Raw genomic sequence first — 27,994 nt, 5'->3', positions numbered from 1 at the left:
AAAAGATCAGAACATAAATGTTTTATTAGATGGATTTTACTATTTCCTGCATTTAAGTACTATAAAACAGTACATTCCTAGAAAATGGAGAAAGAAATATAAACAAAAGTCTAACTATACAAAACCGAAGCAGAACAGACATTTCCAGGTTAAAATAAAAATAATATGTACAAGCAGGAAATGCTGAATCTTCCCTTCCAACAAACTCAAACCTGCAGATGAACCAGAAGTCGTCGCTCAGCCTTCAGCAGCTGCTGATCCTGACAGACATCGTGTCACTCTACATGTGTCAGATATGAAATCTGATCACCGGATCAATATTTGAAGTGTATGGAAGCCCAATTGAACCAGAAATGAAAAGGATTAAAACAAATTATTTAAATAAAACCTGTCAGGGTGACTCAATACTTACTAATCACAATCATAAGAAGCGTCCCTTTTAAGTGAATTAATGTCATTGTTTGGTTCATATCTTTTTTTCAAGTCAAAGTTAAGACATTCCCGTTTCTGGTCAAAATGTTAACTTCCCGTAATTTAAACTCGACTTCCTACTAAATTTGACACTTCCTGTATCTATTTCTTCCACACAGGCATCTTTAAAGTGGTTCAGTAATTGGAGAACGTTTCATAATGCCCTCGTCATCGCTGCTTCCTGCAACAATGTTTAGAAAAGAATCACAAAAGCATGAAGAAACACAAAACTATAAATGTAACGTTAACAGTCAACACTTTAAATATGTAAGCACAAGCTTTACAATGTTACCACAGTTTTCAATACGTTACGGTGCGGGAGTGGCACCAACAGTCGAATTCATTGGAATGTTATATTCTGAATTTGTGGATTAAAATGCAGAAAGAACAAAATTCAATAAAAGCCAAATGTCAGTTTAACACAGTTCACACAACTCCTTCACCATATCATCACATTAGCAGGTTTTAGTACATTTTTGACAAAAGTCTTTCGACAGTTTAAGGATTTATAAACGGGCAGTGGTCATCATGTTACTTGCTGCTCCAACGATGAGTCATTGTCAACAAACAATTAGAGGACATTTTAACATAAGCGTGCTGTTAAAACACATGATTATTAAAAATCATTAAAACCCAATGAATATTGATAAAATGTGGTGTAACTGTTTCATGGAGAAATCCCCTTTATAATGAAAAATGCACATTAAATGGAGAAAAAAATGGCACATTGTAAAGAACAGCATCCACTGGTGAATATGTGGTTTTCCCCCATTTGGTCCTAAATGTTAAGAATAATACAAAACATGTCCTCCGAGTTGTTGCCATATCATCGTCCTCTGATGAAGCGTTGATACATTCAGCAGCTGGTCGTCAGAACCAGAACCTCAGTAGCTGCGCTGATGTCTTTCTGTGTTTCTGCGTCACAAAGTGCCTGAACTTACAGTTTGTTTCAGCGTCAGCATCGCACAAAAGTCAACTGCTCGTAAAAAGATCAAGATGCAGTGCTGAGGCAGTCTTTGGTCAGAACCAGTCCAGTCTGCAGCATCTGGAGGTCCAGTCCTTAAAAAGTTATCCAGGCAGGGTGACCAGCGAGGCCGACAAAGTACCACAGTGGTTACCAGGGACCGGTGTCGCAGAACTCAGTGGTTAGCAGTGGTACCAGAACTCTGCTGTTAACACAGTTACCATGAAGCATCATAGAACTCTGTGGTTACCATGGTTACCAGGGCTCGTCACAAAACTCTGCTGTTACCATAGTTACAGTTTGTTGGAGACATAGACCGTATAAATAGTGGACGTAGCTTTCGGTTAACAAAGCTAAGTCAATGGGAAAGTGCCTTAAAGGTGCATTCTTTCTAATGGCCAGCAGAGGGTGACTCTACTGGTTTCAAAAAGAAGTCCAATTGTATGTAAGCTTATGAGAAAATGCCTCTACTACTTTCTCAGGTGGGTTTATTACCTCAGTTAACAGATTCCAAATATGTTTATGGTCTCAATCTTTCAGCTCTTCCTCAGCTCAGATCACATGTGGACCTTCAACCCTTCCTGCCTCCAATAAACAAAAATGGCGTCAAAAATGATTCCAAACTTGGGGTCTTCAGACCAAGTTTACGAACCAATGGATTACATCACGGTGGTTCCGTCCACTACTTATCACACAGTCTATGGTTCTAGACACAGCCGTTACCATAGTTACCACCAGTAACTTGTCTACTAGAACTCTGTGGTTACCATCGTACCAAAACCAGCAATTTACAGCTCCATGATTTCCACTGGTGAAACACTGTGGTGCACTTTTGATTAGTTCCAGTTTTGTTTCCGTGGCGATGGGATGACGGCACTGTCAAGAAAGGGTTCAGGTCCAACACCAACACATTTTTGGCCTTGAATATATGACACTTTTGGTCCTCTTTTGATCGGCCGGAGGCGTTCCCCTACGATGAGGCCACAGGTGCGAGTCCCTCGCTGTGCTCCAGGTGGTGACTGTGGTGCAGCTCAGCTTTACAAACTGTGGCAGCGCTGCAGTGGAGCGACGTGACTGCAGGAGGCTCCTCGTCACCTGAAACACACAGCCAGGTGTGAACGTCGAAATTATTCTGCCTTAATCAGTTACATTACAGATAGAAAAAAAATAATTATATCTATCAAAGTTTGTTTAATAAATGGCATTAATGTATTACTTGGAACTGGATACAGTGGCCTTGTTTTCAACTATATCCAGTGGCCAATTGCTGCGTATATTTTGTGGGCCATGTAAACAGGAAGTCAACCTGGAAGCTAGGAAACTTTTAGGAGAATGCACCTGGCGAGCAATTCTGATTGGGAGGGATTGCCTCCATTTCTGTTTCAGATCTCTAGTTTCCTTAAATTGAACAATAACAACACAGAATAATAGTATATAATGATATTTCACTTGTAAAAGTTTCCAGCCTTACCCAGCCCAGAAGAAGAGGATTCGCTCTCAGCCAGGGAGGAGGAGTCAGCCTGGTCATGTGACAGTCCCTCCATCAGGGGAATAGAAAGCTCTGAGGATGGGACAGACGAGTCATAAATGCCAGAATCACGAGGAGGAGGGAGCTCAGGAGGGGAGGGGCCGCCTTCTTCTGTCGGGGTGGGGATGGCGGCCACCACCTCCTGGAGGATGGAGGGAGCTGAAGAGGAAGAGGAGGTGGAGGCGGAGGCTGATGATTCTCCTGGTAACAGTCCAGATATTCCAGAAGTGGACCTGAAGGAGCAGAAATGCAGCAGCAGTCAGACTGATGAGTGGCCTCAGATTATCTGCTGTGGAGTCCAAACTATTTATCTTCATGTTCACAGTAAAAACAAATAAAAACTGCTGTGGTTTTACACCTGGCTTTACCTTGAATTGGGTCCCAGCATGGACAGAGAGCAATGTGGCAGACCTGGACTGGGACAGAGACCAGGACTGGGGCAGGGACCAGGACTCGGACTTGGACTAGGGCTGTGGCTGGGGCCTTGATTAAGGCTGGGACTGGAGCCAGGAGCCAGCAGGAGCATGTTCCTCCTTGGCGCTCCCTTTCTGCCCTCCAGCGACGGCGTTTTCACCATCACCTCGTTCAGCACCAAGCCGGAGTCAAACCTCTGCTCGGGCTGACACGAGGAGGAGCAGTGAGGCTTTGGAGGAGGGTTCGGAGCCGCATCGGCAGGGAGAGCAGGATGTTTGGAGGAGGAGGTTGAGGACGCTCCTGAAGGAGCCAGCTGCTTCTCAAACCAGTCAGGATTCTGGCTGATGTGCTGGTGCATGTTACAGATGGAAACATAGAGCGAGCGTCCCGATTTACTCCTGAAGTAATTCCTCCTGGAGACGTTGAGCGGCTGCGACTCGCGATCGGCTAAACTGGACTGACTGGAGTGGAGGCGACTGAAGAGCTGAGGCAGCTGGTCCATCAACTTAAACCTGAACACAGGAAGTTATTTTCAACTTTAACCCCAAAAATAAAATAATAAATATGAAGAACAATGGTCACATGAGCAGTGCAGGCTGGTGCTGTTATTCATAAAGGTGTTTCTGTTATTTTGTCCACAGTGTCGTATCTACCTGGGAGCCAGACTTAATATGGTGGGGATGTCGTTTTCTGTCGAGTAGTCGAAGTAAACAGACATGTAGCGGTTCAGCTCCTGAGCTCCGCCCCCCTCACTCTGCTTGGCCAGCCTCAGCTTCTCTGCGATCATGGCCACGCCCACGATGAACAGGTCATTACCTGATCCACCAATCGGAGAGGAGCTGCTGCTGCTGCTGCCGCTGTTACTACGGCGACTGACTGGCGTTTTCCCTTTGCGGCTCTTCTTCTCCGAGTAGTAGCTGCAGGAAGAGAACCGAGCCAGTGAGAATAGAGAACAATTAAATGAAGTAAAAAAAAAAAAAAAAAAAGAATGATGGAGGACAAGTGTTTGGATCAAGGCCTAAATGTCATGTCTCAGTCTATATAAGACTCAGATTTTTTTGTTGAGACAAATAAACCCTATCAATAAATCATATATCATAAAGGGAAAGAGTGAAACATACAGGGTCAGGACAGGAAATGTAAATATTAATGTTGTTTCCTCCACATTCAGAAGTCAGTGTTTTAGCAGCACCTAGTGGTCACTGTAGGAACTGCAGCTGAGAGGACTTGGAAGATATCAGCAGTGGTTCTGACATAAACAAAGCAGACAGAAGAGAAAGTACCGAAGGCCTTTAGAGCAGACGGTGATGATGAAGTTGGCTTCGTCCAGCTGTCTGCTGAGCCACGACATCTGACCCTCTTTGCACATCTCCAGGTGTTCCCACAGGTCCAACACAACCTGGACAGGGCGGAACAGAGATTTTACAACTGTCCACAACCATCAAAAGGGAACATAATGATTTAAGGAACATCTGATTAAAAAATAAAATCTATATTTCAATTTTTGCTCCTCATCATCAGGCTTTTCTCAGGTTTGTCACCGTCTCACCTCACAGTTGCAGAAGTCCTGCAGGAAGTAGGCGAAGCTCTGGATGACGGTGGTGTGTTTAGGACAGTCTCTGTTGGAGTAACAGATGAACACTTTGGGGCGGGGCCACGGCCGCTCCGCGTTCAACGCGGCACTGTGATTGGACGACTCACTGCTCTCCTCGTCCAGCTGGCTGTAGATGTTTTCTAAATGGACAAGACGGGTTAAAGCATCAGAATAATCTAACTTATATGCACCAACAGCGAGACTTTTAAAAACAGTGCCAGCTCGTTGAACAGTTGTAGTTACTTTTAGCCTTTCAGAGTCCCTTATGTCACCAACAATTAGTGCTCTCACCTTGCTGTTTCTTGCGGCACATGACAGTAAAAAGTGTGGCGAAGGCCGACATGATGACCAGCGGCACTGTGATGGCCATGGCACGGATCGGCCCGGCCCAGGGGGAGTGGACTGGAGGTGAAACAAACACATCCAGCGTGAGACAAAAGACATTTTTTCTTTCTACTATGACATTTAACAGACCAAATTATTAAATCGAGAAAATAATCGAGTATCGCGTGTTTAAGGTGTGTTTGTGTGTGTCTCACCCTGGCTGACATGATACTGAGTCTGCCTCCTCGTCGTGTTACTGTCGTCTCTCAACTGACACAGAAAAGAGAAAAGGCAGTGAAAGAAAAGGAGGGAACAGAGGAGAGAAACATCATACATTAATATAGATTCATATAAATTCATAGAGACTGATTACTAAAATTGATAATGTCGATAATGACGATGTAGCAGATTCCAGTTAAACCAGTTGAGAAGCAAACGCTGCCTTGTGATGACACTGTGTTGTGTAAATGAAGCTCTGTCCTGTGCTGCGTTTGTGTACCTCTATAGTGTAGGTCCCTGGAGTGACGTCTTGCAGGATGCACGTAAGTCTGGCCTGGTTCAAGTCCTGCACACAGAAAAGTTGTTAGAACTTTGACAAAATAAATCCAAAACCTAGCTAAGAATGCAGGCGGCACGATCTCTTCATTATAATCAAGTAATAAATCCTCTTGCTCATATGTTGATGTATCTATGAGCAACCTCAAATTGACAACAGTTCAGTCCTTTTACCATTTGCCTCTTCTTCTTTTACATCAAAACCTGAAAAGTTTTGTGACCTTTCCAAACCTGACAACACTTACTGGTTTGCAGCGCTGCAGCTTGAAGGGTCCGTCCTGTCGTAGTTTGTAGTACAGGTAGTAGAAGTGGAAGCCGAAGGAGGACGGAGCCTGATCGAACGCCACGTGGAGGTTCGAGCCCAGCTGAGAGACGTTCAGGGTCTTCGGCTTCCAGACTGCAGAGACAGAAACAAAACTTAGCCTCCTCTCTCTTTGACATGTGATGTTTGAGCTTTAATCATGCACATGTTTGTGCAATAGTTTCACTTACATTAAATTACTCTAAGACAATGAAATGCTGGAATAAATCTGTCTACATATGTCTCTGATTATGACGCCGACACTGAGGAACTTACATGGTTTGCAGACCAGGTTGTCTGATCCCAGGAGGACTTCACATGCTGTAAAACAAAGAAATGGTTAGACAGCTTGTCCCTGACTGTTCCTGCTCTCATCGAGCAGACTCATCTTCACTTCGGTGATCCGACAAAGTTGTCTTCTCCTGACGGATATCGGTCTGCAGACAGTTTGATAACTTGGTTACTAGTTACTTTTCAGATTGCTGTGTCACAGCCAGAGCTGCACATTTTTCACTCAACTTAGCAAAACATCCATCTTCCAACAACACAAAAAATGTCTTCATGTTCCATTTCACTGACTAATAACAAAGCCAAATTCAAGATGTTCCTATCGGACCTGGGCAAGCTAATCAATCAGTCAGTCAAATGAGTATAATGCTGCTGGACTCACAGTTGGTCCTGAGGAAGGATGGAGGGAAGAAGCTCTCGTTCATCAGAGTCGGGAACGGAACAACTCGAACCATGTAGTCGGTGTCAAAGGTCAAACCGCTGAACGGCTGACTGCTCAGCTTCTGTAAGAGTGAAATAAGAATGAACTACAGATAATACAAAGAGTTTGGTAACAGCAGTAAATTAAGAAACAGAAATACTGTACGTGAATGTAAAAACTGTCATCTTTTTGGTCCTACCGTGTGCTTGTAGGAGAAGTTGAGCTGTCGAGGGTCTTTGAGGATGAGGTGTTGACACTGTTTCCCTTCTGGATTCTTGTCCTCCAGATAAACTCTGAAGCCTTTAATGTGTTCGATACCTGAAGAGACACGACAACAAGTTCAGCCTCCAACAAAGACCCACAACCATCCCTCTCTCCTCCTCAGCTTATTCTGCAATCCTTTTTTTCCTTTCCTCAGTCTTTTCCTCATCTTCCTGCATCTTTTCCTCTCCTTGTACCTCTCCTCTCGTGTTTGTTCCAGTTCCATTCCCTCTTTCCCCTCCTCGTTTCCTTCCTTTCTCTCCCTGTGCTTCCTATCCTCTTCTCCATCTCTCTTTTCTTAAGGTTAACTGCCACCGTTCCTCCTGCTAGTTCCCTTTTTTCCTCCTTCCTCCTCTCTTTGTTTCCTTTCCTCACCTTGATACCTTTCTTCCCCATTTTCTCTCTGTTCCCTTTCCTTTATTCCTCTCCTCTTTTTTTGATTTCCTTCTCTCTTTCCCTCCCCATTCCCCTCTCCTTTTTTCCTTTCTTCTGCTCCTCCCTGTTTTTTCTCCTTGTTCTCTTCCTCTCCTCATCTCCTCTACTCCTTCACTTTCTTTTTTGCTTGCTCACTTCCCTCCATTCCTCTTCTTTTATTATGTCCTCCTCCCATTTCCCATTTTTTTCTCCGTCCCTCCCCTCTCAGTTCCCCTCCCTCCTCCTAGTTTCCTTTTATCTCCACCTGTCCCCTCCTTGTTCCCTTTTCTTTCCTTTTTTTTTCCTCCTCTTGTTGTTTTCTTTCTTTGCCAATCTCTTCTCCTTGTTACCTTTTATCCTTCCTATCCTACCCCTGATTTCCTTTCCTCCTCACACCTCCCTTCCTCCTCTCGTCTCCTTGTTTCCTCCCCTCCTTCTCCTCCCTGATCTTTGAAAGAACACGTCTGTCTTGTAATTACACCTTTGCATCCACAGGACATGTTTTTCCTATTAGCTCTGTGGGGAGAGGAGGGAGAGAGAGAGAGAAAAGAGAGATCGAGCAGTAGTCGAACAGGTTTTTCTGTCTTGAGGCAGATTCCTGAACTTCTCTCTCTCTCCTGCAGAGTTGAGGACAGACGAGGATGTTTTGCATATTAACGACAGCTGCAGCGTGACGCCAGACTTGTTCTCAGTTCATGTTCGTCTTCCTTCCCTCAGTATCATTTCTGGAGTATTTAAAAATATATCTGTTCACCACTTTGGCCAAGAAGTTTGGTTCAGTACATGTTCCCTAGAGGATTAATCCAACTGCCTTTGGTGATCCGACTTTTTCTTCAAGGGGACATATTCTATTCACTTACAGGTCCATAATATCATTGTGGGTTACTACTAAAATAGGTTTACACACTCTTATGCTCAAATAACTCGTCGGCTTTCTCATTCTATCCATTAAGCTCCTGTCTCTTTAAGGCCCCGACTGCTGAATACCCGGTCTGCTCTGATTGGTCAGCTCACAGATGCCTGAGTCAGCACCCTTCACTGTGCCTCCGGTCAGCTCTGTTGGTTTTCAGCTTCAAGTTAGCTTAACTTTTATTGTAATATTAATTTGCATAATTACAAGCGGGACTATTGAGGAGCAGTTTTCTGTGAGAGAAGATCCCTCCATCGTCTGGACTTGGGGACTTTTAGTTTTCAAGGCCTTTTATGAGAAGAACTTATATAATGCACATTAAAAAAAATCATATCGCAGTTTCCCAGAACCAAAAATAATGTCTACAAATGTCATGTTCAGTCTAAAACTCAGATATTCAATTCACTGTTACAAGACAGAAAAGCGACAAATTCTCACAATGATGACGCTGAAATAAGAGAACAAATTTGGTACTTTTGCTTGGAAAATCACTCAATTGATTCTAAAAATGGTTGCAGATCATTTTTCAGCTAAATCCCTGTCAAATATCAGCAAACACTACTCTGTCATGACATTATGCCTTGAACTTTTACCCTCTTGGTGTCATCTGTCAATGAACTATCATCTGTCTGTGGTCTCTTGGCAGCTCAGTCGATGTGACCAATCTTTGTGGGTCAGAACGGCCCGGAAAGCACGCTGGCCTGCATTCAGCAAAATGTGACCAGATGTTGTGAGACATTCTGGTTAAAATCAGTTCAGAGGAACCTCTGAGAGAACCGCTGCAACAAGCATGATATCATGGTAAAGATTTGGTTTTGCATTATGAGTTTGCGTCTGTTTTATGCACGACCTGCAGTGAGCCCGAGGTTTAGATTACATAATTATATAAAGACATCAAAGAACAAATCAAACTCTGCATGAAGTTAATAAGATTAACTTTCCTGAGGGAGCTGCACACCACCTGTAGCTTCTGTCCACCTGGTAAAACTTCATGTCTTTACAGCATTATCACTTGTTTCCCCAAGTGTACCAGCTGCTGCAGGACAGAACTCAAAATCACAGCTCGTATGAACTGTTGGATATTACGTCTCCTTTCTAAATCATATTCAGAGCACAGCGATGAATTCCTAATCCCGATTCATAACATTCAAATAATTCCTAATGAAAACAACATGAGTTGTTACGCAACCAGATGAAGATCACATGACTTTTGGCAGTCACATAACTCTTGTCATATCCTAAATTCCCAGCAAAACCAAAACCAAATGAACCAAATCCTCCACCTGCTCCAGTCTGTAAAATCTAAATCAGCAAAGAAACGTTTACTAGTTACTGACAGGAGTGACTCACATTTATATGACATAGTGTTTCACAACGTCTACTTTTAGAAAGTTCTAGGAAAATAAGAAAAGATGAGCACCTGCGATAATCACACTGGACCTGAAGTTACACACTGTTTGATTTAAACCTATAAAATCTACTAATCATCTTATCGTCTGTTTCGGCTGCTGCAAGAAACGCGAGACACTTTGACAAAGAAAAGCTGTTTTAAACTGTTGATTTAAACGTTCACATCTGCAGTTCTCAGTAAGAAGAAGTTAAAAGCGGATACTGAGGAGGAAATCTGACTGACTGTTATAATTATTTCTTAGTTTTCTTTGTTTTCAGATGAAGGATTTCTGGCTGCTGTTCACATGTGACCGTGACATGGAACATTTCTGGAAGATTTCTGTGTCTCTGTGAGAAAACAACAGGCTGTATTGTCACAGAGGGAGCGAGAGAGAGGTTCACCTTACACTGAGCGAGCGCACACACACACACACACACACACACACACACACACACACACACACACACACACACACACACACACACACACACACACACAGAAACACACATTCCTTCACGGTCAAATCGTGGTATTGTAGTGCGAGATGTGATCCTCTCTCATATTCTCAGGGCCTGATCAAAGGGACACACACACACACACACACACCCACACACACACACACACACACACACACACACACACACACACACACACACACACACCTAGCTAATCTTACAGATTTGAGAGTTTTTGAAGGTTTTACTTTACTTTCCTGTTCCTCCTCCTTCACTTTCATTCCTCTCTAAATCTCTGTGAGAAGCATGTGAAGAGGTAAACAGACACACAGGTAAACAGACACACAGGTAAACAGACACACGGGTAAACAGACACACAGGTAAAGAGACACACAGGTAAACAGACACACAGGTAAACAGACACACGGGTAAACAGACACACAGGTAAACAGACACACAGGTAAACAGACACACAGGTAAAGAGACACACAGGTAAACAGACACACAGGTAAACAGACACACAGGTAAACAGACACACAGGTAAACAGACACACGGGTAAACAGACACACAGGTAAACAGACACACAGGTAAACAGACACACAGGTACCTAGTGGACTGGCAGACCAGTGGACGACCACGGCAGCCTGATCCTCACAGGCCAGATGGCTGAAGGAGACGTTGACGACCTCATGGATCACATGTTTTCCCAACGGGTAGTTTAAAGAACAGTCTGCAGGGCGAGAGACATGGACAGAGACACAGAGAGAGAGAGAGAGAGAGAGAGAGAGAGAGAGAGAAGGGTCAACAACAGCTCAGTTAATCACACCTGAACCTCTTTGCATGTAAGCACCTTTTTCCAAATATGATCCAAAACAGAAAACCAGGACATACATGTGCATAAAAACTTTAAAAAGTTTTATTCTATATTTTTTTCACACACAAAGACATGAAATTTTTGACTGAATAGGAAACATATTGTATTGATTCCACAGCTGTCGCAGCTACATCAGCCTCCTCCTGTTCCCTCTTTCTTTATCTTATGAAGGACGAAGATGGAGAGGAAGAGGACGAGGGAGAGGAGGAGGAGGAGGAGGAGGAGGAGGAGGTGCAGCCAGCCATGAACAGAGAGGGATCGGAGGAGAAAAGATGGACTTAGGATGCAAAAAGAAAAGGGGCGTGAGCTCAGACACGACTCACTGCTCCTCTTTCCTCCTGCCAGCCACCTATTGACGGAAAGGATTGCAGTGAGGAAGAGGAGGAGGAAGATGGGACAGAGGAGAGGAGCTTAGAAAGGATGGAGATGGCTGAGGGGAGTTCAGGAGAGCACGGGATACGTCACGAGTCACTGCTCCTCTTCCTCTCACCTCCTCAAAGCCGGGTCATGTTCAGGGCTAAAGGAGAAGGTCACGGCTGGTCGCTCCTCTTCCTCCTCCTCTTCCTCCATCATAAAGCTTCTCCATATATAAAGGACGTAATGGTCATAGTTTTGCCTATTCTTCCAACTTTCCTCCTTTTTGTATTCAAAATTTCTTTAAAAGACAAAGGATGAGGAAGAGGAGGATGGAGAGAGGGTCAAAGTTCACAACTGGAGGAAGAGGGAAATCTTCATCTTTAGTTGACACCTCCCCGCTCCTCTTCCTCCTGTTATCGATCCAGTTTAATAAGCAGGGCAGTTTTAGCTCTCACACACCCTCCTCCTCCTCCTCCTCCTCCTCCTCTCGAGAGGAAGACGAGGAAGCTGAATGAGATGGTCACATCTGCCCGCTCCTCTTCTTCATCACAGCTTCTGACTGCCGAGTTCTTCCTCAGGAATCTGAGTTAATTATTTCAAGTTTCTATTCTGAGAAATCTGGTTTTCTCGGTGAGTTATGTGACTAACGCTGTGAACTACAATACCCATGAGCCTCAGCTGCTACAGCTGGATGAAGAAGCCACTTTGAGGCATAATTGGGAGCTAAAACAAACTCAGCAGGGGGACAAATTAGAGGAAAACGCTTTAAATATTTCATGTTTCAAGACGTGTCTCATCCCTCTTCGTACACTTGTATCAACCTGGCTGAGGCAACATGTTGCAGCCTTAAACAAACACTAAAACAAGAGAAGTATTATGAAACCTTGAAAACACTTCATTATTAAAGTTCATGCTGCCTTCATCTCTCTGTAGTTGCTCTGCCCTTCTAGTTTCAGTTTTTAAAAAAGTTTAATGTTTTCAGCTGGTCGCTGCAGATTCTAGCAAACAGTTAAACAGAAGGAAACAGAGCTGTTGTTTGGGAGTTTTCTTCCACATCTGGTGCTCTAGTGAGTATTTCCAGCAGCAGGACGGTGTATACCAGACTGATTAAAATAAACTACAGCGTTTGTTTTCATGCTGATGATGGAACATGTCATCAAGTGCAACGGTGTGGCTCACTGATGAGTTTAAAAATAGTTTTGGGACAATAATGGAGCTACAGCACAGAAGAAGAAGATATATCAGACTTTGGATCCACATTTGCTGACAATAAGAGAAATATGGAATATAATCAGACATTATAAGATTTCCTGATCAAAGACGTTCCATCAGAGATGTCATAGAGTTCAAAGGTCAGCCTGCTTTAAACCCCCCGTGACACCGCAGCAAAGAGAGAGAGAGCGGAAACTTCCAACTCTGTTTCATCTTCCTTCATCCTCCGAGAGCTGAGGATGAAGCTTCTGAAGGATGAAGGAGGCACTGAGGTGTGTCACTCCACACACACACACACACACACACACACACAATGAGCTGGTCCTGATTGTCATGCTAAAACACCTCAGTGCATCACTTTGGCTTAAACTTTGTGGGTTTCAGCACTTTTTTACTTCATCTGTTTTAAAGAACAGGATGCATCATCACTTCAGCGCCACGTGACCTTCTGACCCCTGACCTCCTCATTATCCGTGACCTCGTATGTATTTAGATTATCTGAAATTAAAATGAAACGATGCAGCTGATTGGTTAAATTCACAGGGAGACCCTCAGAGAGAGAACGAGCCTTCAGGACGCATTTAAAGGAATAGTTCAACGTTTTGTGAAATCCATTAATTCACCTTCTTCCCAGGAGTTTGATGACAGCTGATTAATTAATACTAAATGTGTAGTAGTAGGTGTCAGTGTTGTTTAGTTTAGCCAGACAAGGATAATCTACCTAACTTTGAATCTAATAATCGCCAATCTCTATAAAGTAAATTGATATATCGGTGCAAAACGGACAACATATATGATGACACCGATATATCTGCGAGGCCAATGTTGAAAAATTCAGCTTTTATATAGGGTTTGCTTGAAAACTGCAGACACACACACTCTCTCTCTACACACACACAAACTTGCACATACACAGACACGCACAAAGAGTGATCTGAAAGTGCTTCTCGCTCATGGTCACGGACAAAAGCAGGAGGGAGGGATCGGCTACGGCTCAGGAACTTGACTTTTACAGAGAAAAGAACAAAAGACGAGGAGGAGGAGGAGGATGGTGGTGGAGGAAGAGGATGGGGGTGGAGAGGAGGGGTTGAAGGAGCTTCAGAGGGAACGGAAAATAAAGAATGGCTTTAGGCTGTGATCAAATTGTGTGATTGAGTTTAACTTTGGAAAAGTGTTCACAGAAAGTTTGACCTAAATGTTGAACATAAACAGAGAAGGAATGAAATCACAGAGCAGACATCAAACCACCTTCATGAACATAAGTTCGGTTGTTTCTATTTTAAGTTTAACTGATTGAGTTTCATGCCAAATACTATAATGCTTTGAATAGTGCTGCTATCTTGAGTAAACAAGGTCTGAACACCTGGGAACACAAGATTATCAAACTTCACAGAATTTAAGAGGAACTCACTGTCGGCTCTGAAGGTGACGGGCAACCTGCGACCTCCATCTGTACCAGACTGCACCTGAAAGAGAGACAACAACCAATCTGCATGTTTAATAGATGTCAAGGATAACACAATTTCAATAAACAGGTAAAAAGGGCAACAGATAAGGATTATTTTCATTATAGATTAATGTTGATGAAACCGGAGTAATTGTTTATGTCAATAAAATGTCGTTAAAATGTTCTTCACAGTTTCCCGGAGCCCAAAGCGACATCTTCAAAGTGCTGACTTACGCAAAACTGCATCGAATCGAGCTTCACAACAGAGCTGGGCAACATATCGTTATCGTGATATGAGACTATATATCGTCTTAGATTTCCTATCAGTCAAAACACTCAGAGAGTTAGTGCATAAGAAGAGAAACAGAAAAAGAAAAGAAAAGCCCCTCGACACCGTCGCTTAATGTCCACCGCCAAACTTTTACAACTTGTTAAATCAGACATATTCCTCAGTAGAAATGGCTATATATTTAAAAAAATCAAGTCTCCTCGTTTCCCATTTTGATATTGAATATAAACTACAGCCACCCGATGGGACGGAGAGTTACTTCCTCTCACGCAGGCGCAGAACGTCCATCAGCTGGAGTCTCTGCGGTGTGTTTGAGTGCAACCTTTTGGCGGAGACACAGGCGACAGGAGGTGACGAAACAGTCGCCTTTCACTGCCGCCACTTTCTTTGAAGATGGTTTCATGTGTCGAGGGCTTTTACTCGAAAGGATCTGAATATCCGTCCATGCTCCACCCAGCAGCTCTGTCTAATAACAAAGGCCAGCAGATAACACACAAGATGAGTAGCTGAGGTGCGAACATCGACTCCCCTGTGAGCTACAGTTACCCACAATCCCTTTCTCTGTGTCCAAAGACATGAATTCTCATGAGGTACATTTCAGCAGCTTTACAACTTTGACCTTGTTTTTCATGTTGCCGTGCTGGACACACACACACACACACACACACACACACACCACCTTAAGGCTTGTTACAGAGGTGTCAGACTGTGGTCACATACAACCACACACACACACCTGAAACCAATCAGACAGACCCCCTACTGTGTGTGTGTGTGTGTGTGTGTGTCCTAAAGAAAGTGTGCCATGCTTGTTAGCAGTCACTGTACCTCAACAGCCCGTGCACACACACACACAAACACACGTTTGTAATTATAAACTTGTGAAGACCCTCATTGCCAGAACACATTCCACAGACCTTCAAACAAACACTAACATGGACCCTAAAACCATCAAAAGCCTTTTGAAGACAGTGAGGACGGGACGAACCATCTTCGCTCTCCAAAAATGTCCTCGGAAAGACAGAACTACACTCACACGCAGCTTTATCCCATCATTTCTTTCTAATTACACATTTTGCCTTCAGTTTGCCTCCCCTGCCGACCTTTGACCTGCAGAGGTTTACATGCTGCTGTGCACAGATGTCCTGCTGGCAGCATTAAATAGGAGGCTAATTAAAATCAAGAGAAGGTTCTCACTGACAGAACAAAACGTAGACTTCCTGATTGGGTCGCACTGAGACACCCCCACCCCGAAAAAGCTGGTAATGGTACGACTTCTCCTGCAACACGTAGGCTGGTAAATACAAGGTGTCTGAAAACCAGATCACCTGGGGAACCACGCCAGACACATGGAAAAACCCACACAGCAAGGCCCAAACTTTCCAGTTCTGGAAAACCGGGACCAACACACCTTAGAGAGACCCAAAAACTGACAGCACTGAAAGAAACCTCCAGCTCAAGTTACTGATCCCAGATTCTGAAGATGTATCAGATGCCAAAACTTTACAATATGGTTTCACAACAGTTTTCATGGCGTTAATCATTTTGATTGTGAGACAAATCTTAAAAAAATATATCTGACTGGCCAACACTAGACGTGACACCACATCAGCTGACCCAGGTTCTCCTTTTGTAGGACAACTTGGAATTTTTGTTGCATTGACCCCCACTGCGTCAATTCATTTAAACGAACGGCAAAGGAAAAGGGTTTGGCATTTCTCATGTGGTGCTGTTGTCTGTCTCAACATGACTTTAGGACATCCAACAGGAGCATTTGTCAGAGGGTCAGCCACACACTCAAATGAGGGGATGTATCAGCCCGACGTCTGACAGCGACCAGCTGTGGGCCGAACAACCAAACACAACCGAAATCATGAACGTCTTTCAGGAAGTGTGTGCTGTTCTGTCGATATTTAAAAAGTACTGCATCTCTCCCATCTTCATGTCAGACGGCTTTTCACTTGATCTTTGAATGCTGCCATTTAGAAAAGATTTAAACACTTCTGCCTTAAGATAAAATAGGACAGAACTTTATAAATCCCAAATTAAAGCGTTGATGTGGTTGTATATCGGTCTCGGCAGCCATGTTTCCGTTAAACCGCCAAGATAATTTGAAGGAAACTTTGAAGGAACGCTTTGAGAGAACTGCTGATTCTGCACGATGGGACTGCAGTGATTAAACAACTTTAACTGCTTTTTACTCACTGACTTTGATAATTGAGAACTGTGTACTCCGCCGGTGACCCTGCACATCGCCACGAGCCAAACCTCCATACTTTACAACTGATCATTTTTCAAACAGACAGACTCTTTTCTTCCTTCCTGTTGCCAGGTGTTTCTCACTAGTAATAATCATTATCCCACTCACACACGCCCCGAGGCCAAACAGACTGAGTCACATCAGTAAACAACTAAAGAAAAGAAGTAAAAAAAAAAAAGAAAGAAAGAAGAGAAAAGTTCATTATGAGTAGGAAAAGAAGAACTGAAAAGCAGCTGTTGGACATCAAACACAGTCAACAGACACGCTAAACGTTTGGGAGACGTCGCAGGTTCGACTCCTCGCTGTGGTTCACTCATTAAAAAAAAGGTCGAAAAAGGAACAAAAATCAACTACAAATGTATAAACACAGGGAAACACAAAAACTTGAACCCTGACGAGAGCAGAATTCCCCCTCGGGAATCCCCAAACACACACAGACAGAACGAGTTCCTGTGGTAATCAGACAGCTAATTGCAGGCTCAGTTAGCTGAACATCAAGAGCAATTAATCACGGCGCTGGAGGGAAGGAAAGAGTGGGGGAGGAAAGGATACAAGGAGGCTGGAAAGAAGGGGAGGACGCAAAAAAAAGGAGGTTTCGGATTCAGAAGAGGGAGAGAGAGATGATGGGAGAGGTAATCACCGACCCTACAGAGAGGGAAGGAAGTGAGGAAGAGGAGAAGGAGGAATCTGATTAAACAGGAACTCCTTCAATTACGGCTTTCAAGGTTCACGTAGCAGACTTCTCCTCTGCCTCAGTTTGTTTGGGGCGACCAGACCAGTTCCAGATGTGGGACAGAAAACATGGGACTCGCTCACAACTGACCTCTAATCAACATAATGCTCATGAGCTGAGGCACAAACAGCTAGACGGAGTGTGTTTGGGGATCCAGAGTTAAAGTTTGGTGTTGTTACTTCTACGCTACAGATGAATTATTCTGGTAACTTAAGCTGTCAGTGTGCATCAAGAACTTTTCTCTAAAGCTTTCTCTTTGCATTTGTAACTATTTCTGTCATTTTTCTCTAAGCAGAGCCCGACAGTGACAGCTGCCAGGTTGGAGACCACATTGAAAACCACTTTTTAGAAATCAGCAACCAATCCTTCACTTTTGGTTTCCATCAGGGGAAACATATAATTAAATACATTCTAATTTGCCTAATGAATATCTGGCTGCATGAGCATCAATACATTAACATTGTTTGTAGAAACAATGGTGGAGAAACGAGAGACTTGCTGGATTTCCTTTTTTTGATTCCAGCTCGTTGATAATATCTCGTATAAGAATTGAGGGTGGACAAGTTAACCAATAACACATAAGACTCTGGGTAGCAAAGTGCTAACCACTTTTAAAAGTTAGTGTTGCGCCCTGCTTGTCAGAACACGTCATGGGAACTAGTTTTCGTTTATATTAAAACACCATCCTTTCGCTTGCCAGCTACAGAAGTTCATCAACAAGTCACCAAGTTTCCAGAAAATTATATCTAGTACAAATAAAAATGTCTACTTCCTGGTTCAAAGGACAACAAACGGACCTGCTGAACAAAGCTGCCGAACAGCCTTAAACGTATTTTTATTATTCAAAACGTGAACATTGTTACAGCCTCAAAGAGCCTCACACTTAAACTCTGTGTGTGTAGTTGATGAGGGTCTTGTTCATGCAAATGCCTCCGGGCTAAAAACCCAGCCCTGTTCCTCTTAATGTCTTCCTGTCTCTAACTCAGACAAACACTTCCATATGGAACAACAGGGCCGCACTAGAATATCTATGTATCTGTGTGTGTGTTTGTGTGTCTGTGTGTATATTTTGTGGCCAGTCAGCACAGCACTACGTCCACAGAGGTCAAAGTTATAGTCGGTCTACTCAGGTCTGGTGGGACCTTGTTGTATTGCTGCAGATCTCAAAGAATCAGTCATATGACTTCTACCTGAGTGGATCCAAACTGTCTATCGTCCTGATCACCTGGTGCATCATCACCACCTAAGACAATATTTGTTACCTGGCGTGTCCAACACCGTTTTGTCCTGTCCTCCACCAGCCTCGCATCCCACCAGGGGAAGTCATGGTTTTATTTATTTCATCGTTTTCTGTGTTTTCTATTGTGGTTCAGTCGGCTACATCGTTAAATAGTTTTGTTATTTGTCAGTTTTAAGTGTGTTTATTGTTAATATTTCCAGCTTTGTTGTGATGTAGATCCCGATTCAACACTCACTGTTTTATTTAAAAAAAAATTAACTGAATGCATAATGCCACAATGACTTCCTGTCCGGCTGAATCTGTTCTGTGCAGATCGACTCAGTTGTGGTCCGCTTCCATCAAAAATAGATTTGGCGCGTCTACGCCACGGAGCAGAGCGGAGAGACGCTTTTGGGACACTTCTGAAATGTGGCCCGAGTGAAAACACATTTCTTCTTCCCGTCACTGTTTTCTGATGTTTTCCACCATTGAAATTAATCTTTTTATCAGCTGGTCAGCTTCAATGAAACAGCTTTTTTTCATTTTTGTCAGTCAATATGAACACGTGAACTGTGTGACGGCCTCCACCATCTTTTCACAAAAAAAAAGAACATAACGTGTATTTTGACTGTTTTTTCGAGTTTCAGCACTTAAGGAAAATTAGTAAAAAACGAGGTTAGCTTCGTCCCTGCGTGAAGAGCAGATCTGTAAATCATCTGAGGTGCACACTGATGGGAAAACCAGATTGTGTTAAATCGAGTGCTGACACACAGTGAAGAGCGGTTCAGTCAATGAGCCTGAGAACATCAATCCAACAGAGGATGTGAGATTTCCAGAGTCGACAAGAATGTTTCACAATTTGCATTCATGAAATCTGACTTCAACTAGCCGTATTAAATGTACTGTAGCCGAGTCATAATGTTATATAAATGAGTAAAGGTTAAAATACAGGGTTCGTATGATGATTAGGAATGCATAGACTTAGTTTTTGTCTCAGGTGACCAGATGTGATCAGCTTTTGTCTCTCTGGTTATGTTTTTTTTTTTTTTTTTTTTTTTATTCATCAAATCTGATCTCAGCTCTGCAGCCCCAGAGGAGGAACAAAATCAGAAAGAGAAAGCTGGAAACAAAAGTGAGGTGCAACAATGCAAACTGTGTGTGTGCGTGTGTTCGGGAGCAGCCAACCAGAGATTTCCCACCGCAGGAACAAAACCTGCAGCTTCCTCCTCCTGCATGACTGCTCCTCAATGACCCCCCACCCCTCTTCTTCATCTCAACTCCTCCTCCTCCTCCTCCTCACCCAGGAGGAGTTATTCCTCTCCTGCTGTGACGGTTTGTCCTCGCTCTCTCTCGTTACAGAGACGGGATCAGGACAAACCCTGACTTTCTTTGAAAAGACACAAACCAACATCGGTCACCACAAACAGCGTAAACGTAACGACCTGTGAGGGTCCAACCAAAGTCAGCAGAGGATGTGGTCATGTGACCTGGACTTACTGTCACCAACTGAGACGAAGACACATGAGTGTGACTGAATGAACGTGAAAATACAAACTATCCTCAAGAAAACAACATGAACTCTTCAGTGAGCTGCTGACAGTTTATTGGTCAAACTCCAACACTGACAAACATTGAAAAAAGAAGAGAAGAAGTAGAGAAGTAAAGTCCCTACTAAAGCTGGAAACCATCGATAATTTTTCCATACTTTACCTTAAATGTAACAACAATTAAATAAAACATGAACGAAAGGAGCCAAAGTTGTTAAATGTTGTCAGAACTCAAGCAGCTCTACAAGAAATAAATTTGGATATATTAAATTAGTTACAGTCTTAAATAATCTGATGGTGATTTTGCCTTTGGCAGTAGCCAGTGTTTCAGGGCTTTTGATCCAGCTAGCAGACATCTGGATAATAAATATTTGAGCCAAGACTTCCTCTTCCGTCTCAATTGTTGACAGCCCAATTACCAACTTGAGATGCGAGAATAAGATTAAATAAGATTAGAGTTGAGAGAAAACTCTTAATCTTCAGATGAATACAGAAAATTTTTAAAAAGCTAATTAAAAGCTAAATCATTGTCAGACGATAACTGATCGGAGCTTGCATTCTGCCTCTTCTGCCCTCAACAGAGGCCGTTTACCAGCATTCAACCTCAGAAGACTCAGACATGATTGGTCAACACCACAAACTCGGACTACAAACAGACAACAAACGCAAACCAGAACACTTCCAATACCAAAATTCTATTCTGCACTCACCTGAAGATATCTGTTTACTGAGATTAGTAAGTGTTTAATCAGAGAAAAAGTAAACAAGATATATAACTTGGACCAATGTTTGAGGGAAGCTTTTAATACCTGACAGTTTTTGATAGTTAATCTGATATGACTGATCTGGTGATGCTCCTGGAAAATATCATGATTAATTTTGTTCCATCATTTCAACTTCCAAACGAGCAACGTAAACCACACCTGAAGCAAGGTGTTGTGGTGCCTTGAATCTCACTAAGGACACTTGGGAAGGGAGAACTTCTCACATGTGGCTGGTTATGATTGGTCAGTTTCAATGAAAGCGCTGGAACCACATCACAACCAACAGATCATGTGTTTCTGATCGCCAGTGCTGCAGACACATTTCAGCCCGCACCAGAAAAAAGTATTAGGATTCACTTTGTTTTCCATGACTCTAACGCTCCATGTACTCGCACAGATGCTATCACTAGCGAAGGGACAGGACACTATTCCTTGAACCTTGCAGGAACATACTGTTACTGCAAACCACGTCTCAAAGAGTCCAAATTTACAGTGACGTGAAGAAGAAAAAAAGGTTTAACTTGATGCAAAAGTGCTCTTAAGTGTGAGAGAGACATCCAGACAGCAACATTACACTTATTGTGATTCCCCAATGTCTGAAACACATAGTTGTTTTTTCCTCACTCACTAACAAATCTGCACAAATATTAATATCCTTGAGCCTATAAACTCGTTTTGGATATTTGACTATGAAGAAATAATTCCCTGAGATGTTTTATGTCAGAGGTGAAGTTCCAGCCTCCGTCCTTCACCTTCTGCCTGATTCAGACGCCAGAGAACCAGAGAACACACGTGTTTCACATCGGACGCCCACCGAGCCGTGACGCCCTGTGAGGCTCCCCGATGCCAAAAACACACCGAAGCCAAGGAGGACGAGGGGATACGTGACACGGACACAGGGTTGAAATCTACTTTAAAAAATGAGAGAAAGAACGATGAAGAAACCAGAGCGGGACAAAGCAAAGGAAGCGGAATTATTTCCTGGTACGTCTTCCTCCACTGAGACAGATGTGATGGTTTGAGCAGATGTGCTCGACCAGAGAGAGTTTGAACACAGACCTAAATCATCCTTCATTCTGGCCCTCTGGGGTAACCTGTAGCCTCTGAAGCATTCAGGAAAAATGAAGCACTTTCTGCCATGAGATCCAGGGGTTCAGTGTTTCTTTTCTGTTCTTTTGGAGAAAACTAATAATTTGTCCATCTAGGAAGAAACACCAATGATTGCACGCAGGTCTTACTAAGTTGGTTAAAGCCATGTGGGAGCTGGATGAAGTCTGATAAAGTGATCAGTGACTTGTGTCGGTGAAGACCACAAGAATGAAAACTTTTTTTTTTTTTTAAAACGAGAAGAAGAAGTGAGCTCTTCAGACGTCTGCAGTGCTCCTCATCTCTGCTCAAGGCAAGAAGCTACATTAGCCACAGCTAGCAAAACACAACCAAATTCTCCAAACGGCTGGTAGACAGGTTGGATTGTGGGTAATGTAGGCGTCAGGCTTTGACAGAGAATGTGTGGAGTCATAATAAGATATCTCTAGTTCTGCTGCCTTGATTTAGATTTTTCTTTGTTGCTCAAAGAATATTACTCAGTTTTTTTCTTGACACTCAAACTAAACCCACGTTTTCTGTTTTCTGGTACTCACTCAAGACTTTCTCGATGTAAAGGCAACCATTAAAGACCTTGTTGGAAATGTCACGCCACACATCCATCCTCTGATGTGTCTACTAGGAAACAATACGGCAGCTTTACAGGAAAGAAGACCAGAAGTTGATCCTAAAGGAAATTGCAATTGCTTGATATTGTTCATAAAGGGGGAACAAAGAAGAAATAACATGCATCAAGAGTAAATCAACTCCTGGACTAGCTGGAAATAAGAATTTGTACATCTTTGTTTGAGTACCTTGTAACAACTATTTGTTCTATGTTATGTCATATGTTGTTTTAGAGATTCTTTAGAACCCAATAAAAATTAAATCAAAGTAGTGAAAATACAAGTAGAGATCACTACAGCCACGTTCTTCAAAACAAAACCAATCCAGTCTCAACATTTCAAGAAGACGACACTGCATATTCATGACGTGGCATCCCTGCTGTTCCAACGAGGGATTCTAATTGAAATGAATGAGCATGAGAACGTTTTCTTTCACACAGTGTTCACGAGGTTCTGATGAATTCTGACTGAATCTTGTGCTTAAAGTTCTTAACTTAGATATTTAACTTCTTATAAATGATTAAAAAAACAACAACTTTAGCCTTAAATGTGAAGTGTTGCTCTATTGTTTGAACTAGTAATGAAACAAAATACAACTACAATATAAAAAAACAGTTATCAAATGGGCATAGCAAAAAATTCTAAATCAAGGGCTGCAACTATATTATTGATTGGTCTATTGATCTTTCTCTATTAAATACATATTAATGACAAATTCTACAAGACTTTAGTAACGTCTAAAGTCACACTGATTTCTCTGAACAGTCTTAGACCAAAACAAACACAGTGGACCACCACACAAAACAAAGAGAACAAGCTAAACTTCACGGTAGAGAAACCAGAAGGTTTGAGAAACTTTGATCCAAGAACTTGTGGATTAATCAGTGAATCCAGTCATTATTTCAGCTCTGTCTAAATATACCCAGCTCCACACAGGGTGCCTCGTAAACTTGTAAAACTAGCAGAGCATTTATAGGTCCCTCTCACACACACTCACTCACTCACACACACACACACACGCAGAGCTCTAATAACCTCACACCTGTAGAATAGCAGGTCCTCACACCCCCATCCAGCAGCCTTTGAAGTGTGTGTGTTTCTGAAAAGAGGGGAAGCAGGAGAGAGAGAGCGGGGGGAGGTGGTCGAGAGACAGGGCATATGTGTGTGTGTGTGTGTGTGTGTGTGTGTCGGGGGGGGGTGTAGCAGGAAGGAATGTTTCAGCAGAGTAAACAGTGTGAAGCTTCCTGTAGAAAACACTTCAAAGCCAGAAAGAGGAAACCAGGATAATGCACACACACACACACACACACACACACACACACACACACACACACACAGCGAGATAGAGAGAGAGAGAGCATCAAAGGCAGGTAGGAGTCATCTATCAACACAGGAAAATTAAAACCTGTGGAGTAACACACACTCACACTCACACAGACACCATCAGATAATTTTAGTTTCCACATTACAAACATGGAAAAGAAAATACTTTTCAGTCTTTGAATTGATCAACAAAATTAATCTGATTATTGACAATTGTTTGGGTAATTTTTTAACCAACATTGATTTTTATTTATTTATTTATTTTTATTACTGCTTTTCATACATGACACTAGTGAACTGAATATCTCTGCACTGACATTTCAAGGCGTCATCTCGGTCTACTGAGCAGTTTTTAGATAATTGAATGTTCAGTATGCTACCTGTACATCACTGTTACTTCTTTAACAACATAAATCCACACTGTAAATAATTCAACTTATATACATATATATTTATTATAGTCCAGACCTCCGAACACTTTACTTTGTTATTTACGAACTACAATTTTTATACCATTTATACTGTTCTTTGTTACTCTTGTTCTTTCTAGTTGAATGTTTGTCATGTTATGTTTATGTTCATGTTCACGTCTATGTATATCATGAGCAAAGAAAAAAACTGAGTCAAATTCCTTGTATGTGTTCACATACTTGGCCAGCTGATTCTGATGATCACTCACTAGAAAACAGAGTAATAATTGTCAATGTAAGTTCTGCTCAATAGTGTAAACACCTACTCACTCAAGTAATGTCACCTGAGCTCCACATCACCCAGCTCAGCTTTCGTTAAAAAAAGAAGAAGATAAAAAGTGGTTATTATAACGACTATATAATTACTCTATGGTTATCATAGCAATCTGCAATCCAACAGAAGCTTATGGCAGCAACACCAACTCCTCTTTTCTAACTGACAAAGATAACTAGACTGTTCAATAAGTTGAAAAATAAAGAATCTCAGGTCTGGTTCAGTCTGAATGGCAGTTTAGTAAGTGAAAAGGTGACATTTTCACTTGACAATCAACACAAAACAGCTGGAATATGTGCAGAAAAAGTTGAATAAGTGTTTATAATTCAGAATAATTCTGGCACATCTGTACAAAGAAGGTTCATATGACAATAAAAGAAAATGGAATATCAAGGCATCGAGTTTTCAAAGTGTTGCACATTTTGATCTCAGATGATGGTGCAGACTAAATAGTGGTTCATTCATGCCAGGAATCAAAGCTGCTGTGAAGTGCAAAAGCAGAGCTGCAGTGTGGAGGCGGTGCATCACTTCACATATTCCTGTTTTCCACATCAAATGTTTTTAACAGGACACACAAAGGGCAGGAAATCAGCTTTACTACCTGCAATTCCCCAAAACCACAAAACTCAAAAAAGCTCTGTTTTGTCTGTTAGAACTCATGTCATTTAATCTATTTCATAATTTCTGCTTTAATTAAATTCTCTATAATTATATGCCCTTGGATGTATTACGTACGTGCCGAAAGTAACCACAGACATACCAGATACTGAAAAAATACTTTAAAGGTAAAAAGATTTGCTTCAAAAGGAGTAAACTTTTAATTATGACTTTCTTTAATGGAGTCTGGTTTGAAGCAGAGAACAACCTCCCCACGGACAGGACAGGTAGACGGGACAGTGACTAGTCTGGTTTTTCAGCTTTCAGTTTTTTATACAGCAGAGAAAATTAAGGTTTTATTGTATTACAGTTAAAAGAGTTTGTTATCTCAGATGGAGATTATGTTTCTAAAGCCAGCAGATCACACAGATATGAGCTGAGGGTGTCACTGTTCAATCCAGCATATCACTGAAAGTCAAACTATTTATATGCTGTGGTTTCTATCTTGGAGGACAGTGAACAATGTAAATAAATTGGGTTGTAAATGGAGATTGTTACATTTAAAAAAAAACCTCTATGATCGATTACACATGTGCCGAATTTAGTAATATATCTGACTTATTCTGCATAAAAAGGTTTAACTCCTTTCTCGATCTCTTAAGACTTCCAGTAGAGCGAGTGATCTTTAAATTAGCACTTTTCTCGTCGGAGTTTGGTTTCTCACGTTACGCAAAAATTAGGTCGAACCCGAAACGGAACAGACAGGTGAGAAAGGTAACCAGCGTGAGTGAAGCAGCCCGACTCACAAAAACACACTGTGAAGTTACGACTGTCGGAACAACAGTGTTATCTAAACTTCATTTTTGCAGGCATAGTTAGCCAAACAAACTGTCTGCGAGTTGCATCTTCAGACGTTTGAGACAGAAAACAGAAACAGACCGACCACCTCCGAAAAAAAAGTTTTTGGAGACTTGAGACGACGCAGCAGCCCCTTTTTTTCTTTCTTCGCTAAATGTCGCAAAAACAACGCGATAAAGGTGCAGATGTTTCGTGTTTTTACCTTGAAGCCGCATCGCTCCTGGTTTGCTCGCTTGTTGCCGGAGGTCGTAGATCCACAGGAGAAATATAAGAGCAGGAATAACGCGGAGAGGGAGATGAAGAAACTCCGAGGGGCCGCCATTCCTCCCTCAAGTCTGAGCAGCTCTGAGAGGAGAGAGGACAGGACAGGAGAGCAGAGGAGAGGAGGTGTGTGTGTGTGTGTGTGTGTGTGTGTGTGTGTGTGTGTGTGTGTGTGTGTGTGTGTGTGTGTTTACTGCCCTTGTGGGGACCATGTGGAGGTCTGGTCTCCACTTCTTCAAAGGGTCTGAAGAGGAGGAGGTATGGACCCCATAAGACAGGAAGATAAGAACTTATGAAACGATAACAAAAAACAAACAAACAAACAAACAAAAAAACCCGAATTATGAAAGTATCAAGTTCAATTGCTGCCTTAAAGGGATGTTACAGTGTAAGTTTAATCACACACCGTGACACAGAGTAAGACTCCCCCTCGAGAGATAAAGTTTGCAGACTGCTAGCTTACGTAGTTTTAGCAACGTCAGAAAAGACAATACATTGCAGCATACGCTTCCAAGATGAAACCGCCATCAAAAAGCCACCCATAGCCACAAATGATGCTCAGAACAGCACCAAACTTCAGCAACAGTACAAATAGGGTCCCAGCACATAGCTCGAAGCATCAAACATCTGCTAGCTTAGCCGGATTTCTATTGTAAAGTGAACACAACTCACCACTCTCCTGCAGCAGCCTCCTGTTGTGGGGAAGCCCTGACGAGTTACCGAGTTCTGCAGTCTCCTCTAAATACCTAAAGTTAGAAATGCTCAATTACGTTTTTTTTTCCCTGTCTGCTAACTGTTATAAACTGGTAGGCAAGACACATAGGAACTTTGATTGCATTTCCGTGGAGTAATAATCATACATTTTCATCCTTGAGCTGCGGAAAACCGGAATATCCCTTTAAATATTTAAGTTAACTCCATTGAGGTTGAATGATTGTTTATAATCTTCTTTTAGATTTTTTTTTTTTTTTTTTTTTTGAAACACGATTTAAAGTTAATCGAACTTGAGAATACGTCTTAAGTTAACTTAAGATTTGACGTTGAATCATTATAATTGAATTTAAATTACTCACATTTGAAGAGTAGTTTAAAAAGTCAATTCTTTATTTCCCACATGAAACGACAGCAGCTGCACCATCTGGTTTTACTTTGTCCCAGCATTAGCAAAAATACATAATGATAACTAAAAGTAAAGACTAAATTTAATACTAACCTTGATCATGGGTAGCATGTTAGGTTGTTTTTTTTTTTCATTATTGAGAAAAAAAGAACAGTCTTCTCTCAAAATGTATTAAAGACAAGTGGCAATTTTCGAAAACATGTTTTCTTCAAACTATTAAAAAAAAAGAGTCTCAGGAAAGTTTTACCCTTCAAACAATGCACACTGGGAAGTCTGCCAATATGCTTATCATGTTTATTTAGAAATGTATTTCCACGAGTTGAAGGAAATCTGTACATTACATTAAATAACTTGTGTTTAGCATTTTAAAAATCTGTATATAAATCAAT

The 27,994-nt window shown here is 42.1% G+C and overlaps 1 protein-coding gene across 1 annotated transcript; it reads right to left on the bottom strand.

The window, feature by feature from the left end:
• Positions 1-6: 6 nt before the first annotated feature.
• On the bottom strand, positions 7-26,765 carry il17rd (interleukin 17 receptor D). The gene is made up of 16 exons (XM_037102113.1): positions 26,427-26,765; positions 14,146-14,200; positions 10,899-11,021; positions 7,060-7,178; positions 6,822-6,942; positions 6,428-6,472; positions 6,096-6,247; positions 5,795-5,860; positions 5,511-5,565; positions 5,263-5,373; positions 4,927-5,111; positions 4,661-4,776; positions 4,031-4,294; positions 3,332-3,889; positions 2,907-3,196; positions 7-2,530 (listed from the first exon to the last, which is right to left on the bottom strand). Exons 1-16 carry the CDS (start codon positions 26,544-26,546, stop codon positions 2,406-2,408), a joined length of 2,505 nt encoding a protein of 834 aa, XP_036958008.1. The 5' UTR covers positions 26,547-26,765; the 3' UTR covers positions 7-2,405.
• Positions 26,766-27,994: the final 1,229 nt, after the last annotated feature.

Source organism: Acanthopagrus latus, chromosome 6 (assembly GCF_904848185.1).
Source record: "Acanthopagrus latus isolate v.2019 chromosome 6, fAcaLat1.1, whole genome shotgun sequence".
Lineage (NCBI taxonomy): Eukaryota > Metazoa > Chordata > Actinopteri > Spariformes > Sparidae > Acanthopagrus > Acanthopagrus latus.
The sequence above is the reverse complement of the archived record's forward strand: the minus strand, read 5'-3'. Positions and strand labels throughout refer to the sequence as shown.